The sequence below is a fragment of the Chenopodium quinoa genome, unplaced genomic scaffold (assembly GCF_001683475.1).
Source record: "Chenopodium quinoa cultivar QQ74 unplaced genomic scaffold, ASM168347v1, whole genome shotgun sequence".
In the NCBI taxonomy this organism is placed as follows: domain Eukaryota; kingdom Viridiplantae; phylum Streptophyta; class Magnoliopsida; order Caryophyllales; family Amaranthaceae; genus Chenopodium; species Chenopodium quinoa.
This window is the reverse complement of record NW_018744996.1, coordinates 2,830,353-2,847,758: the sequence shown is the minus strand read 5'-3', so window position 1 is coordinate 2,847,758 and position 17,406 is coordinate 2,830,353. Positions and strand designations below refer to the sequence as shown.

General features: G+C 37.5%; 2 protein-coding genes and 1 long non-coding RNA gene across 3 annotated transcripts; all 3 read right to left on the bottom strand.

The window, feature by feature from the left end:
- Window positions 1-1,314: 1,314 nt before the first annotated feature.
- Window positions 1,315-2,656, bottom strand: LOC110707129. Its single transcript, XR_002508433.1, has 2 exons — window positions 2,601-2,656; window positions 1,315-1,525 (listed from the first exon to the last, which is right to left on the bottom strand). It is a non-coding gene; the product is annotated as an uncharacterized LOC110707129 (long non-coding RNA).
- A 9,088-nt stretch (window positions 2,657-11,744) lies between these two features.
- On the bottom strand, window positions 11,745-12,980 carry LOC110707189 (F-box/kelch-repeat protein At3g23880-like). The gene has a single exon (XM_021885195.1). The coding sequence runs from the start codon at window positions 12,978-12,980 to the stop codon at window positions 11,745-11,747; it is 1,236 nt and encodes a 411-aa protein (XP_021740887.1).
- A 1,054-nt stretch (window positions 12,981-14,034) lies between these two features.
- LOC110707188 (disease resistance protein RGA2-like) lies at window positions 14,035-17,406 on the bottom strand. The gene has a single exon (XM_021885194.1). The coding sequence runs from the start codon at window positions 17,404-17,406 to the stop codon at window positions 14,035-14,037; it is 3,372 nt and encodes a 1,123-aa protein (XP_021740886.1).

Sequence of the window (17,406 nt, the reverse complement as noted above, 5' to 3'; positions counted from 1 at the left end):
GATGTTGGCTAGGACAGTGAAACCCCAACAAATCAAGCCTAAGCCACAGGCCTCAACTTCTGCTACAAGCCCAGATTTTGCTACTGGCCCATCTTCTGCTACTGGCCCACCTCTTGTTGCTAGGCCATCTTCTGCTTGCCCAGAACCACCTTTCACAAGCCCAAATGAAGCAGGCCCATCTAACCCATCCACATCTAAACCAGGTTCTTCTAAACCAGGCACCTTCAAACCAGGCCCACCCAAGAATTTCAGACCAAAATTAACCACTTGGAAAAACACAAAACCTGCACAAGCTGAACACCCTTGTAGTAGATCAGGGACCTTAAGTATAGTAGAACCTGTTAGGAGGAGCCCAAGGTTGACTGATTCCTTGTCACCCCAAAAGTTTACCCCCTCATTCAGTCAGCCTAGGAGGTTACCTAGGATGTTAGAAGAAATATCCCCTCATTCTCCCCCACATATCACACTATGTGATGATGATTTCTTTCATAGAAATAACTCTGAATCCCAAATGCTTTCTTTTGCACACAGAAGAAGTCCAAGGCTATTGCAAGCTAACCCCAGCCCAAATCTTAGGCAGGCACCATTGAGACCACCACAAAATATCCAAAATGAACCCCCATCTGAGCCTACTATAGAAAAACTGAAACTTGCCAAAGTAGAGTACTTCTCTTTCCTCATGGTAAGAAATTGCCCAACAGCACTGCAAAGCTTAAGGGTTTGTTTGTTCCACACAGTCAGTCATCCCAAACTATACCAGAAGGTGGGAGTGGTAGGGTACTTAGGAGAAGAGGTGCAAGTGGGGTCCAGGTTAATGATGATGATATCATGCATAGTGATGATGGCAACAGTTCTGAGAGTGATGGTGAGTACATACCTGAAGAAGAGCAAGAGATTGAGATTGACAGTGAAGGTGAGGATGGTGATCCAGATGTAGTGGAGGAGAATGTGGGTGAGTTATTGCAGCAAAATTATGTTGATGGAGGTTGGGAGCCATTCAGGTTTAATGAGAAATATTATGATGCTGAAGGGGGTTATATGGGAAAGTTGCTTAAAAAGGGTGAGGTGTATGATGATGCAGAGGTTGGGAGAATTTCCTTAAGACCATGGCAATTGTTTGTTGATAGGGATCACTTCAAGGATGCCCTTAGAGACTATGTAACACCCCAATAATTCTCTCTAAAAGAAAACCTTAAAAACCTGTGATAACCTGTATAACCTGTAAAACCTGTATAACTTGTAAGACCTGTAAAACCTGTAAGACCTATAAAATCTGTATAACAGCGGAAAACTAACTTGGTTTTAAAAAGAATATAAGTTTCAAAACTGGAAGTCAAAACTCAAAGTCTTACAAGTTGGAACCATAACGACCCTTATTCAAAATCCAGTAAAATAGGAAGTAATGGAACCAACACCAAAATAAAATTCAATCTGTGTTATGAAATAAGCTAACTGGTTAACCAACTCTCTACTCAAATCCCATCACCCTGATGCAAGACAGTTTATGCAAAAACCTGTGATGAATCTGCTCCCTAATATCACAAGTGTAATAATTGGATCATTACAGGGTCATTGAAGGCGAAGGCCATGACCAAAGAAAAACACACAAAAGCACGCAATCAGCAACGCTGAGTACATACAAGTTACGAAATATAGTAAAGAGTTCTAGCATGATACCAACAAACATTCCATACACTCATAATATTATCATCGACTCGAACACATGACTCCATAGTTACTCATTACTAAGTTTTTATTTAAATAGCATTGATCAATTCATTAATTGATTGGATTAAGCAATAGACCGGGTTGTCCCCCTGTGCTCCATTCCGGAACAATAAATAAGAAAACCCTATGCCTCCTTTCGGAAGACATTAATAAACATCCAATGGCAGACGGGCGCGACTCCGTGGCCATAGCTAATATGAGATCTCATCTAACTCATTATAATTTTAAAAGAATTTAAAACAAGAGACTCGTAGATCAGACGACCTCTGAAAAGTGCACGGCTAATACCCCGTGAACCCCAACCCATGTTTGTCATTACTCTAGATGTGCACAAATCCAGAGTTTTATTGCTCATCCTTCTTTCACTTTACGTGATTTACCAGTTTAAAATTTGGTGATGACTCATATGCAAACAACTCAACCAATCATACATCAATCAATCAAATCATTCAAGTTTCCAATTAAATTCTCAATTTATCAGTGACAAACAACATTTATTATTGCATCCTTTAACTACCTCGGTGTATAAACACCTTAAGTGCATAAGGCACCACAAATTCTCAACTTTGTCTTATAAGACTTTAATTCTTCCTTTACTCATTCCATTTCAATATAAACGAATAAGTAATCAAAATAATTCATTATATCTTTGCCTCTAAGCTCACTTTGAACATTATTGCATAAATACTGCTCATAAGGAAAAATCAATGCACATTCTCAAGCATGAATTAAACTAACTATCACATTCATCATCAAACAACTCATTACCAAACAATTCCAACCAATCTACAAGTTCCCTAGCATGATTCTAGGTTTTTCCAAGTCCCTAAACATGCTCCTAAAATCAAGGTTCCTCGTATTCTTGTACTTACCTTGAGTAAACAAATTGATTGGCCACCTTAAGGCTAGAAGTCACCTTCTACGAAGTCCTCTCCTAAACAAAACAACAGTAGTTCAATCAATCACCAAAGCAATATATTTTACAGCAATACCAACTACTTTAAAATCCTTTAAATCATTGAAATAATGCTCTTAAATTATTCCCAATAGCCAAAGTTAATAATTAGTACTTGAACTATGAGTTTATATGCTAAAATCATAAAATTATAGCTTATAGCATAAAATTTCAGCACTTTAAAGTAACATTATAAATCTGAAAATTTAGTTAAAATTATAAAACAACCGCATAAACGTTTTCATTTGAAATCATCATTGTATAGTACGTTAGTATGTTGAGAACTTGAAAACCCATCATAAAACCATGACTTAAAGCTATTTAAAGTTAAGATTAAAATCTGAAATTTTAGTTTAATAGTAGAATATAGGACTACAACAATCTAAACTTGAAATATATAATCATAATTTAATTAGTTTCATGAAAACTCAATTAAACCTTCGATAAAAATCAAAAACCGCACAAAAACCATACTTAGAACATCATTTACACACGAAAAACACTATTTTTTTGCGAAAATCAGACGAGTTACGGTCAAAATGCGATTAAAACGTGATTAAGAAATTTTACGAACGGAAATTAAAAAAATTAGCTACGAAAAATTAAGAACTTGCCGTTGAATTAAAATTATCATAGTCATAGCAAAAATCATAACAAAATTATGCTCAAATTAAATAACTTTAGCAACACGTTATTGAACCCTAAAATCATGAAAATCAACATTTAAAAACCCCAATTAACGCATAAATTAAATCTGAAATTTAATCCCATAATTCGAATAAAGTATAATCCATAAAGTTACAATCTTTTATAACTCATAACATAATCAAACCATGATAATTATAAATCATAAAGAAATTCGTATAAAAATAAAGCTTTAAAGTAATTTAAACAAGAAAAGAAAGGAAAATAGAAGAGGAGGGAAGTGAGGAAACTGGCTGGACAGCGGCGGCTGAGGGCAGTGGCGAGGGTCGCCGGCGGCGCTGCGGTGGTGGGTTCCGGCTGAGGCAGCAGCAGCGCAGCAAGGGAAGCAGCGAAAGTTTTTTTTTTTTTTTTTTGTATGAGTGTCGTGAGTGGGGAATGGGAAAACAGTGAAGGAGGAGTAATAAGGGGAGAAGCAGTAGAGGAGTAATATACAAGGGTTTTGAGAATGGAAATAAGGAGTATATTTCCTTAATAAAGTGTGAATGAGGGAAATAAGGAGTCAATTACTTAATAAAAATGGAAGTATGGTTTTAAAAAAATATTCTTGTTTTTATTTTTGTCAAATCTTCCCAAAAAAAATTATTCATACAAGTATAGAATTATTATAAAATATTTATGTATATAAAAATATAATTATTATTTATTAAGGAAAATATGGGGGGTTACAGACTATTGCATCCAAGAAGGATTCAGCTTGGTAGTGAGGAAAGCTGAACATGACAGATACACTGCTGAATGTGCTGACAGCGGATGCAAGTAGAGGATTTATGCTATTATACTCATTGATGGGTTTACTTGGGCCATAAAGAGTATAAAGCATGGGCATACATGTGACCTGAACATGGTCAATAATCTAATGTGTAATTGTAAGTGGGCAGCTCAGGAGTTGTTGGAAGATATTAGAGCCAGCCCAGATATCAAAGCGAAAGCACTTAATCAATTACTTTTGGAGAGATTTGGTATTACAATGGCTTGCTCATCCCTATACAAAATGAAGAGTATTGTAATGGACCTCATTCAGGGAGCGCATATGAGTCATATCACAATCTCAATGTGTACTGTCATTTGCCGAAGGAGAGAAACCTAGGGACAATGGCATTTTGTACCTAGAAAGCCCTACAACAACCTGAACACCCTTTCCAATTCAAGTCTTTTTTCATCAGCTTTGCAGCATAGTGTGAAGGGTTAATTCTGGGATGCAGGGGCTTAGTTGGTGTTGAAGGTTGCCATTTGAAAGGCAACTATGGAGGAATTTTATTATCAGTTGTGTCTTTAGATGGGAATAATGAAATCTTCCCAATTGCAGTAGCTGTAGTAGATTTAGAGAACAAGACAAGTTAGTCTTGGTTCTTTCATCACCTTAAGAACACTCTCACTGGCACAGGAAGGATTGACTGGACTTATAATGTCAAATAGGCAGAAGGTTTGTATTTCACTATGCAAATTAAGACTAAGTTGTGTGTATTTTAATTATCATAGTCAGTTTAACTAATGTGTCTTTATCTGTGCTAGGGAATTGACCCTGCTTTGGATCAAGTGTGACCAAAAGTTCCTAGAAGATACTGTGCAAGGCATTTATGCAAAAATTTCAAAGCTGATTACCCAGGTATCCTGATGCACAAATTGTTTTGGGGGGTGACTAATGCCTACTCTGCCTTCAGTTTCCAAAAAGCTCTACAAAAAATACAGTCTACTGCTGGATCGGACTTGGAGCTGTGAAGTGGTTTAAGGAGCTGGGGCCCCTTGATAGATGGACAAGGTGGAAATTTGACCTCCAACTGTCTTGTGATGAGAATACCAACAATTTTGTTGATAGTTTCAACAACACTATTGGTGTAGGTAGGTGTTATCCCATCCTAACACTACTTGAAGGTATAGCATATTTGTTAACACCATCATTATATATGTTGGTCTGTGATTATTGACTTCACTAATCTTTTTATACCATGACAAGAATTAGGAGGATTGTTTACGGTTAGGCATGCTACAAGGCAACAGCTGGTTGAGCAATGGGTGGAGGAAGACATCTGTCCTACCATTAGAGAGAGGGTTAGGGCTTTGACCAAAGATCGAATCCAGGTTATGCCATGCATATCCTTCTAGGAGGGGAGAGTATGAAGTGTCTGATGGAAGAAGTATGCTCCCAGTGTCATTGAACAGCTGGTCCTGTGTTTGTGGTAGGTGGCAAGTAAGTGGCATTCCATGTAGGCATGGAATTAGGGCCATACTTGATGTTGGGAAAGATCCAAATGATTTTGTGAGGGAATGGTACTCTGTGGCTAGGTATAAGTTGGTATACAGTGGGAATATATTGCCCATTCCATCCCCTGAGCAATGGCCTGACATGGATGTTCCCAAACTAGTCCCACCTCCAATGAAAAGAAGTGTTGGCAGACCTTCCAAAAATAGGAGAATAGAAGGAGAGAAGAGAAAAGGGAAGAGGTATGCTATTGTTCAGTGCAACAAATGCAAACAACATGGGCATAATGCTGCTACTTGCAAGGGTGGTTTGACTAAGAAGGAGATTCTAGAGCAGCAAGGTAAGGCACCCACCACTGCAACAAAGGGCAAGAGAACAAGGCAGCAAACCAGCCAGAGTGAGATGGATTTCAACTTGATTGAGCAGATGATTGGTACCAGCTCAACTCAGTCAAATGCAGAGTGCTCAAGCCAATATGTGCTGCCATCTAGGAACAGAAACAGAGAGCCTCCTACTACTGAAGGGCCTTTTTCTCAGCCTACCCCAACTATAGCTTCTAAAAGGCAAAAGATAGTGAACAAACTTGCCATTCTATGAGCCCCTCTGTTCCAACAGGTCAAGGATGATTTGAGCATGGCAATGGCTTTTTTTGGGACACATTTAAACTACTGTTAATATTTTCAAGCTTCTTTTGGGAACACACTTGGTTGAATTTTGTATTTAAAGCCTCATGTAAGATGTGATTATGTTTTGGGCTGTAAAACTTATGGTAGGAAATGGTGGATGATTTTTTGGGTGTTAAAAATTGATGTTAGATGTTGGCTGTCAAACTTTTAACATTATGTATATATTGGGCTACTAGAATTATATATGTTGCCTGTTTATGATTGTTGTATTGTGGAATTCATTATATTATTACTATAACAACTGAAACAAATTGAAATTTCATTGAACTAAAAAAAAAAGGGTTTTTCCACCCATTTCATTAACACATAAAAGTAACAGCAATCTTTCTATTACAATCACTTCACCCCACACTTTTTAACAGCACAATTATGAGTAACACAACATACATAAAAGCACCAATTTTAACTACTTCCCTAATGTAGCTAATCAGCTCTATTATTTTCTCCTTCAGAGATGCAATTTCGTTTTCATCAGCCCTCAATGCTTCAAGACCATGCACATCACCTTCATCCATCCACTTGAAAAAGCCGCAATCGTTCCACTTAAAGAACGCTTTCCTAGGGTTGCGAGTTGTTGTTGAAATCTTCACCTTCGCTAGTTTTGGAGGGTTACAGAAACATCGTGGGCTCAAGAATTGCAAGGAACATGATGAATTGGAGGGGAACGAGCAGCGAGAACTAGACATGACTTCTTGCTTCAATTGAAACTGTAATTACCTACAATTGAGCCCTAGAAAAAGGGAAAAAAAATCAGGGGATTTATAAAAGGAGGAAGAAGAAGATAGGAGTGGGGCAGTGGCTTTTTTGGAGGAAAATATTCCCCCTAAAACTAATAACAGACTACCTGTACGCACTCCAATTAAAGTTAACAGAATCAACTAACGACAGTTTAACGGCGAGGTCACACATATAGCGACTTTTCGTAATTTAGGGTTACAACGTAGAAAGTCATATATGTTAGGTCACAGTGTAGAAAAGTGAAAAAAACGAGGTTACTATGTAGATTTTCCCAAAAAAAAAAAAAAAAAAAAAAAAAAAAACTGAGTCCCCAAATTAATTGCCTGCAATCTTATCCTCCCTCTCTCTCCTCTCACGTCTCTCCTCATTCTCCTTCTCCTCTCTCTTTGTCTTGCCCTCTTTAATTTCTACTGCACTTATGGAGATAGTAGCTTGATTGCTGCGCTACTTTGGGTGAACCATCTGGAGTTTTTATGGTCGAATTTGACCATTGAAACCTTAAGAAATGAAAAAAAGGCTAAAGGCATGTTGATTTTTGCTTGAATTCATGGGTGTTTTTTTTTTTTTTCGTGGGTTTTGTGGTTGATTTTCGTGTGTTTTGTGGTTGATTCCTATGGGTTTTGTGGTTGATTTTCGTAATTTTTTGGGTGAAATTCGTTGGATTATTTTAGTTAATTTTCGTTGGTTTTTTTGTCTGCTTTTCGTGAGTTTTTTGGTTGATTTTCGTAGGGTTTTGTAGTTGATTTTCATTAGTTTAATTTTGTTGGTATGAACCAGTTTTTTGATTAAATTTTCTTGGACTTTTATGTTATTTTTGGGGGTTTATGGTGGTGGTGGTGGCGGTGGGTAAGGAGGAGTTGGGTGGCGTGGGTAGCAGAAAATTACGAAGTATTTCAATATGAGCCAAATATTCCAAACGCTGCGTTTCAATATTAGCCAATTATTTACGACGCAATTAATGGGGGACTAAGTTTTTTAGTTTCCCAGGGTGCCTTTTTAGGGGAACCACTTTTTAACCAAGGGACTGAGTTTTTACCTCACCTTTGGTTACTCTAGACACCTAAAAAAGTCTCCCCAAAACCAAATCCGATGATGAACAACCTGTAGCGTGTCACGACAAACTGTAGCGTGTCACGACAATTTGCGCCGTGACACGACAATTTTTAGGACTAATTTCTTCGTGGCGCTTCAATTCTAGGGTTCCGTGCTTCACCCCTCATATTTTTTCTATAAATACAAGGCTGTTTTCTTAGTTTCGAGGCACCAAACAATTCTCTCTTTCCCTATTATACACCAAAACATTCTCTCTTATGCTCTAGCCTAAACACTAGCCTTCCCTATTCTTTAACAATACATCCCCTAAGCACTTCCGGAGTTCGTACTTTACCCGAGGTTCTAAACTTAAATCAATGCGTGAAAGGTAGAACTGTTTGAGGGTTTGCCCCAAATCAACTCTACTTTTATTTAATTTAATTTCCATCATTATTTATTTTTATTGAAGTTACTAACAATTTAAACATGATGTAGCAATTTAAAGGAGCGCACGGAACGTGAGTAATTAATTAATTTAATTACTTATTTTATTTTATATTGCTAGTATCATGAGTAGGGTTATTATGATTTGATTTGACTAACGTTATATTATTATGGCTAAAATGTTTCCAATGTTAATGATGATTTTATTATTGTAATGATCACCATATTGCATGTTTAAAGGGAATATGTAATTGAGTATAACGCCTAATAAGATAATTTGAACGACTGGTTTAGGTTTCTTTTTAATCTTGTTGTTTAATCAAGTGATCACGATATTTTAGATTTATGTGTTGCATTAACATTCAACCAATTTAGCCTAATAATAGTTTGGAGCAAATTTAATCTTTGTTTGTATGCCTTTGAGATCGCAGGAATTACTTTTCACAATAAGAATCGAGTAGAGGCCAATACGGGCGAATGTGACTCCATGACTCACTTCGTACCGTCATCCCCGATCCTCCTTTCGTGGTTCCGAACCATATGGATTTAGTAATCTCATGGATTATGAATGGGGTGTAACCTTCACGGATCAATCGTTGTTGCCTATCGTTGTCCCTTTTCGTGATTGCCTTTTAATGATCCGTGAACGATTTACAAGTTCCTTAAAACTTGTTGGCGGCTCCCTACTTTGTCCGTCCCTAATCGTTGTCCCTAATTGCATATGTCAATTCCCAATTCCTATGAGTGCCAAACATATTCACAACATGCTTACGTAGGCGCGCTTCGATTGACGCCTACAGTTACCTTTTGCGGAAAATACCTTTGAAGTCCCAAAAGGTGAAAAACGGAAAAAGATGAACCCTAATTTTATACTTAGCTCGGTAAAATAATGCTAGAAGTTTATTTATTTATTTATTTTCCCTAATTTTTATTTATTTATTTATATATTTTAAAGGAAAAAAGAAAAAACAATTACTCGTATCATTTATCAATGATGCATGGCAAAGGTAATTTTATTATTTAAAAGGAAAAAAAAGATTAAAAAAAGGGAATTGAGAGGATATTTTGGTTAAAAAAAAAAATTAGAAATTGAGTCTATTTTTCTAATATAGATGTTTCTTAGTACTTTGTAATTTTGTATAATAATTTTGTATTACATTTATATAGCATTTAATATACTTCCTTTTTTAGTATTAAGTTGGAAATTTATCGACAATTTACGAGGAAATCGGTGTAATAAATGTTTATTTATTGTCCATTCTTTCCATTGTTAGCTTCTTATATCTTTTTCCTAAATTTAAAAGTCATAATCTTAATACTACGGAGTATCAATAGAATAATACATAATGCATATGAATTGTCTTAACCGAAAAAATACAAATTTATCTTCATGATAAACAAAAGAAACATTTATTTAGTGACATTTAGTCGGTATGACAATTCCTCAATTGGGTACTTCCAGAGTAGCGGAGCAAGAATTTACACAAGATACAAGTACATAAGCGGAAGAAATGATACCCAAAAAAACACACATCCACCCAAATAACACAAATTCTTTGCAATTTAAGATCAGGGAACTTCACTTTGAATTTAACTATCAAATTTCCACTGTTAAACCAAAGGAATACACATTAATCAAGCTATTTATTAATCAAGACCTTGAATTGGACGACGGTTACCCAAAGCCACATAGAAGGCAGCCTCAAAATCAGAAATTTGGGATTCAGATCAATCAAGGCAAAGTAGTCCATTTCATGAACTGATCAAGAAGGCATCAGAATACAAATTTAAACCTGATGTTTCTATATTATTATCTCCAATAGTTGAATAAACCTTAGAAAAACTTTGAAAATCATGATTAAGGCACAGTGTGGGAAAGCTTTTGGGTTAGATATCCAACATATATGATGCAATTTGGAAATTTGAAGCTTGAAATCATGTAAACCAATATAGAAATGATCACATCTATGGGAAAAAAATAACATACAAATCAACCAATAATAGCATGGATTAAACCATTATTTCACAAAATATGTCTATGAACAACTAAATTTCACAATGTATCAGCTGATTTTTCATTATGTATCATAACTGTCTATGAACAACTAAATTAAATTTCATTAACAAAACAAACATAGTTATGGTCACAAGACGAACTTGCAACTGTGTACAAGATCAGCTGAAATGAAATCAATAATTAAAGGGTTTAAGAGTTAGACGAGAGCATTTTTATATTGTCCCCCTTTGTTTGCAAGTGATGGCACCCACTGATATTCTTTTATCAGTAGATACTTAATAAACGATTCATTCATTCAATCAAATAAATGTCTAAGGGAAATAAGGACTTTGACAATATAAACATCAAAATCAAGATATAATATGTAGACACAAATTTGTAAGATTAAATTTCATGATCCATGGCTAACAGATATGAAATGAAAAATGAAACCAAATTGATGGTTCAGAGCAAGGTTTCTAACAAACACTCGCATTGCTCTACTTAATGCAGTAAATGACCTATCACTATTCACTACTTAACCCTGGTTTCATTACTGAAGAGTACTGATCATATTCTTAGTCCACGACACAACAGTCTGCAACACTTCATGCAGCCAAATACTGATGTAGGAAAACAGTAATTACATCAATTACAAAACAATGTGGCCTTGACTTTTGTTACCTTAGTAACATACCAGCTTCGTAGTTGCACTCCAGAAGATCAGCCGACCAAAGTTTTATGTTTACAAGAATATTGAAATTCAATAACATTTCAAACAAGATTATTATTCTTTAATTTTGCTACAATAACATATGGTAGTTGACCCACTTTGTGATCAAATCTACAACAAAAGAGATAGAAGAGACCCAAAATATTTATCAAACCAAGAACACAACTCATATTCATTACCACCTCAGGATAGCAAAATTCAGGTAAACTGTCTTATAATTCGAGAGACAAGTGGCTAAGTTTTATTCATTGATTTGCAGTACCACATCCTAAAAGACTTACAAAGGGATATCAACAGAATGACAAATGTATGTATCAACATAAGCAACTAAATTTCACGATGTATATATGTATCTCTACAGGAGCAACTAATTTTTGCAATGTATGTACCTACATGAGCAACTGAATTTCGCAATGTATGTATCAACACAAGCAGCTAACTTCCGCAATGTATGTATCCAACCCAGTAACTAAGCTTCTCAGCAAAGACTTTCATCTGCCGTTTTCACAATGTATGTATCAATACCGTCATCCATCCTCTTCCCTTCCAGTTACAGCAAGAGGTGACACAAGGCTTTGAACGTAATCCACGACACACACTTTGTCCACAAATTCAGGAACCAAAAAAGTTTCTGGAGGATCACGACTGAAGTCAGCAAGCATTAGCTCATCCCTAGAGTAGGAAACCAAAACCCTTTCAGATTTGGTTAATCCAAAAAAATCACGACAATAATAATCCACCGATCTATGACGAAACAACATGGTCCATGATTCCTGCACTCCATATTCTTTCATCGTCCACATCTCTACTACTTCTCCAACATCATAAATTCCCCAAGCACACAAGCAATCATTCAAACAGCACAAACTAAAAGCAAAGTTTACACCTTCCCCAAAATCGGCATAAGGCAATTCCATCTTTGTAAACTCTCCCTGACTAATCAAATCAAAGACAACAATACATTTATTCTCCCCTATTGCAATACCCCAATGCAAAGTTTCTTTCACCAGAACTCCAATTCTATTAACCCAGTAATCTTGCAATACCAGCCTATTTTCCTGATCTTTTCGCGGTGATTCTTTTATTTTCCATTCTCGGGTTGTAAACGAGTATACAAAGGCAACCAACTCGGGACGAGTTAAGCACTCAGGAAACTTAATGGCAACAATGTAGTAATCCTTATGAGATGAAACATAACCAAACCCAAAACTAAGGTTATCATAAAACAATGGATCAGTAGGAATATTAAATCCTTGAGGATGTTGAATCTCAATAAAAGCATCAGCATCAGTACGAAGAACAGGATTATAAACCACAAAACGAAAATCGGATTTAAAACAAGTATCTGGAACCAACAAAGCTAAACCGTTACAAGAACCAACCAACCAATTGAAAGGTTCATTATTAGGGCCTTTGCTGAAATCAAGATTATTGGAAGCAATTAAACGATCATTAGGGCCAAATCTGCAGAAATCAAGATTGTAATCTCCATAATCAAGAGCCTCAAAGTTGCAAGAATAATCAAGGGTAAGAACAGACCTCGAGGAGAGAGAAGGCAAATGCGTAAGATGAGTTTTGGCGAATTGGGTACTTGAGATGACCGATTTCCATTCACGAGAGACGGATTTGAATCGAACTAGGGTTTTGGCGGGAAGTCTTGGGAGGATTTCACTGAGTATGATGTCCTCCAGAATGTCTGAAAACTGGGTTTTTGTGGCGGTTTTCTGCTTCTTTTGCGGCGGCGATTGCGGCGGTGAAGACATGGAGTTGGGGTTTGCGGCGGCGATTATGGCGGAGAGAGGAAATGGTGGTGGTTTTGGCGGCAACACTGCAGTTAGAGTCTAAGAAATGCTTTGTTTGATTTAACACTACAGTTGATTATTAGATGTAACACGTTTTATAGTTACAGAAGAGAGAGCACGAGGTTCCTATACAAGGTGGATTAAATGATATGTAGAGTTACTAGTACACCTTTTCTTCTTTGTTCTTCCTCCCAAAAATAAATTTTAAAAAGTAGCAAGATGACTTCCTACAATAAAAGGCATAGCTAAAATAATCGCCTATCAAACTTATCGGCCACAATGTATTTATACTTGTTTGGTTCGCATTTTTGCAATTTTATATCCCGGTTCCCTCCAAACCCCCAAAGTTTACCGGAGAGAGGTGGGTTTGGAGAAGACCTCTATGCCTAGAATCAACAACAAAAATCCAATGTATCGGTATCACATAAGAAGATATGACTTCACAGTTCACACTGCTAGTTCGACAACATTAACCCCATGATTCTTGAACAATGTTCTAAGCTCAAGTGCTCAACCACCATAGCCGAAAGAATTAAAGATTGTTCTTACTATTTACTTTAGAAACCTCATCTGCAAACCATGTTTGCTATGATGGAATTTCAATTGTAGAATTTCAACCTTGATTTTTACTCAAAATACGTAACAAAAATAGTTAGCACACCATTTAAAGCAGAATTACTGTTAGTGTTAGCACACCATTTAAAGCAGAATTACTGTTAGCAAAGAGCCTAGAGATGAATCAATTTGAGCAAAATAAGCCAGAGCAATTCTAATTGATTGATGATCATATAACTCCAAACTGTGACAACTTATTACAAATCAGCACAAGACCCATCTAGAAGAGCAGCAAATCAGCAATGCTGTTAGTATATAAAATGAGAATGCTTGAAAATATTGTATTATGGAACATAGGAAATATGATGTCAATTGTATTGCCGGGAATAGAATTTGCTTGTTCGCGTGCCTGGTTATGGAATAACAATGATTATAGAGAAGCTGCGGAAATAAGTGATGACTAATTCTCTTGGAATTTGATGACGGGGATGTGTTTGACGTAAGGCCAATCCTCCCCGGGGGGATCTTTTTGACATCTACTCTCCAGGCTTTTGGAACATTTTAAGAGCACAAGTTCTTCAAGTGAGGTGAGTTTGGGCATCCATTTCGGAATTGATTCAAGTCTTTTGCAATCTTCAATACAAAGGTATTCGAGGGCAGCCAAGGATTGCATCCAATCAGGCAGACTCACTAGCTGTGGAAGACTAATAAATGCCAAAGAGAGGAGAGAGTGATGAAGGTATTGCCATGGCCTGCCATCCTCTGATAGCCTCACATTAGGACAGTTGCATATCAGTAATGTCTTTAAGGCAGTGAGATGCTTTAATCCTCCAGAAATACTCCTTAGTTTGTCACAATTAAAAAATCCCAAATTTTCCAGAGAAAACGAGCAGTTGCGAAACACCTCCTCTACTTCTTCCAAGCTCTCCACCTCCTCTACTTCTTCCAAGCTCTCCACCTCCCCCTCAATTCTTAAGCTTTCAAGACTCTCAAAAGCCACCATGGACAGAGAATTTAACCATACCACATTGTCTATTTCCACCGTCCTTAATTTACTACTTTTACTCGAATTTTCAGAATCAAATACTTTCAGTCTTTTATTGAAGTTACCTAACTGTAGATCCTTGACCTTGAGACACAACGGAATACATGTCAACTCTGGGCAATTCACTATTCTCAGTTCAGAGAGACATAATTGCATGCTTTTGTTATCTTCAAGGAGAAAAAGATCATCTCTCCATCCTTTCAACTTCGGCAAATGAAACAACTCAAGGGATTCCAAGGAGGGGAAGAATAACACTCCTTGAGCACAATCTGATCCAGGCGTGGAACTGAAAACTGATGAGCTAAGTTTTATGTACTCCAACTTAGGCAAACTCTTAAGACCGAGGAATTTAAGATGTCGCAAGTTTCCCAGACATGGCAGGTACTCCAGCTCCTCGCAATTCCAAAGAAGAATGTGTACAAGATTTGAGAGAAGTGTTGCCCAACCAGGCATTCTCACACCACGGTACCCCCATACTTCTAACCGCCTGAGATTCGAATGTGGTTGCAGCTCTTCCATTAATCTTCTTGCTTCCTCAGTATCCACATCTCCATCAACCACCCGGTGATCGAAATGAAATGTAAGGTCCTTGAGATGTTCCTTACTCATTAGATAATATCCTTCAGCTCTGCTGTCATCTATCTTAATAACATTTTTAGGCCATTTAAACCAAATATCAAGACAGCCTTTGATGTTGTTCATCATCTTTAGATCTTCCAGTCCATCAAACCATTGTTTTGTAGTTGAATAACTCCCTTCACCACCGACTATAAAATCACTAAGCCAGTGAAGGCCAGTCAACTTACTCATCCCCTTGGGAAAACAAGTCATCTTGGCGCAACTAAACGTACATAAGGTCCTAAGCTTCACCAGCCTGCTCAAATCTTTTGGCAACTCTTTGAATCGAAAGCAATTACTTAACTTTATGGTTTGTAGATTACATAGCTTTGTAATTGACTTTGGAAGCACTTCAAGTCTGTGGTTCCATGAGAGATCTAAATACCTCAAATGCAACAGTTCACCTATCGATTCAGGCAATGTTTTGATACTTGAGTGAGACAAATCCAATGCCCTGAGGTGAATGCAATTAGCTAATAATGCCTCCTTGAAGAACTGCTCCATTCTCACCACTTGTTTCCAGTGGCCAACGCAAAGATATGTTCGAATATGAGACTTGTTTAATGTACATCTTGCTACTTTGCTTCTGGTAACAGACAGATGACGAAAATTATCATCCACACCGCCGCCAAAGGTATCTGTTGCACAAATCTCCAGTTTGGTTATTGTTTGAGCAACATCGTGAATAAGATCATGTATCTTAAAACACACAATATCACCATATACATCTCTTTCTACATCTTGAAAGAAACATCTTCGCAACAAAATTGAAATATATTCCTCAGCAGCATCTTCAATGCTTTGACCTTCATCCAAAGGGACGATATAGCCTTGTGCCATCCAAAGGCTTATTAGCTTCTTCTTTCCTATCTTATAATCCTTAGGAAACAATGCACAATAGCTGAAACAACTCTTCAATGGAGACTCGAGATTATGATAACTCAGCTTCAATATAGGCATGATGTCATTCTGGCTCTCTCTGAGGTTGGCTAATGGTATTTGCGCAAGCGATAGCCACTTACTCTTGTCTTGACCATATAAGAGACTTCCTACCACTCTGATAGCAAGGGGGACTCGAGCACATCCTTTAACAATTTCTAGCCCAATCTTGACCAAGTCGTCAGGAGGCATAGAAGATTGCAATCCAAAAGCCATCCTTTCAAATAAGCACCAAGAATTCTCCTCTGACAAGCCTTGGAGCTCGTATGTTAGACCATCTCCTATAAATTTTGCTGTCACTTGTGAACGTGTTGTTACCACAATCCAGCTTCCTCTTTGACCTCCGATTAAGAATCCTGCCAGGGCACGCCACTGATCACACTTCTCAGACCATACATCATCTAAAACAAGCAAGTATTTATTGCCTGCTAGTTTATTGCGTAGATGTTTTTGAACCTGATCCATGGAGGAGTACTCGTCAGGCTTACCAGGAGTTGAAGCCAAAATCTTACAAAGAATTTCTTTTATATCCAGTTGCTTCTGATCTTGATCAGAGACACAAGTCCACAACCTCAACGGAAATGCACTTGTAACCCTTGGATCGTTATACACAAGTTGAGCAAGGGCTGTTTTGCCCAACCCCCCAATTCCCACAATCGTGAGAAAAGATACGTCGCGTTGCACATTAGAATCGAGCATCATACCAATAATCTTCTCCAAGTCATCCTTTCTTCCAATGATATCACCTGCATCCACATAAGAACAGGTCTCGGGCCTTCTCCTCCGGATAGGCTCGGGATCAAGCTTAAAGCTAAACCGAGTACTGTAAGCGATAGCATCCAGTTTCTTCCTGATTTTCTTAACCCCTTGAGACATCTTATAAGCAACACCTAGTGGGTTATCAGAAAAGAAACGACACACCTTTTTAGAGAGACTACCACCAGCCTCCAAGAGTTTCTTCTGTTCAGCAAGAGTGACAAACTCGTCCAGCAGATCATCTGCTTCAAAGACCGCACCCTTGAGCTCCTTGAGCCAATGCTGTGCTTCATGGGAGAGATCCTGCTTGGCCTCTGCATCAAGAAGCACAGCATTGACAGCAGAGACGGTGCGTCGGAGCTCATCTAGCTGGGATTTGTAGCCAAAGACTGTAAGGATCTCTTGAAGCTCTGAACACTGCAACGCAGTAAGCAGAGTTTGAGCAACTGATAGCACTGTGCCAACAATATCCAT

What these genes read in the sequence shown, in the direction of transcription:
- LOC110707189 (XM_021885195.1), bottom strand. Translation starts at nt 12,980, where the DNA reads ATGTCTTCACCGCCGCAATCGCCGCCGCAAAAGAAGCAGAAAACCGCC.
- LOC110707188 (XM_021885194.1), bottom strand. Translation starts at nt 17,406, where the DNA reads ATGGATATTGTTGGCACAGTGCTATCAGTTGCTCAAACTCTGCTTACT.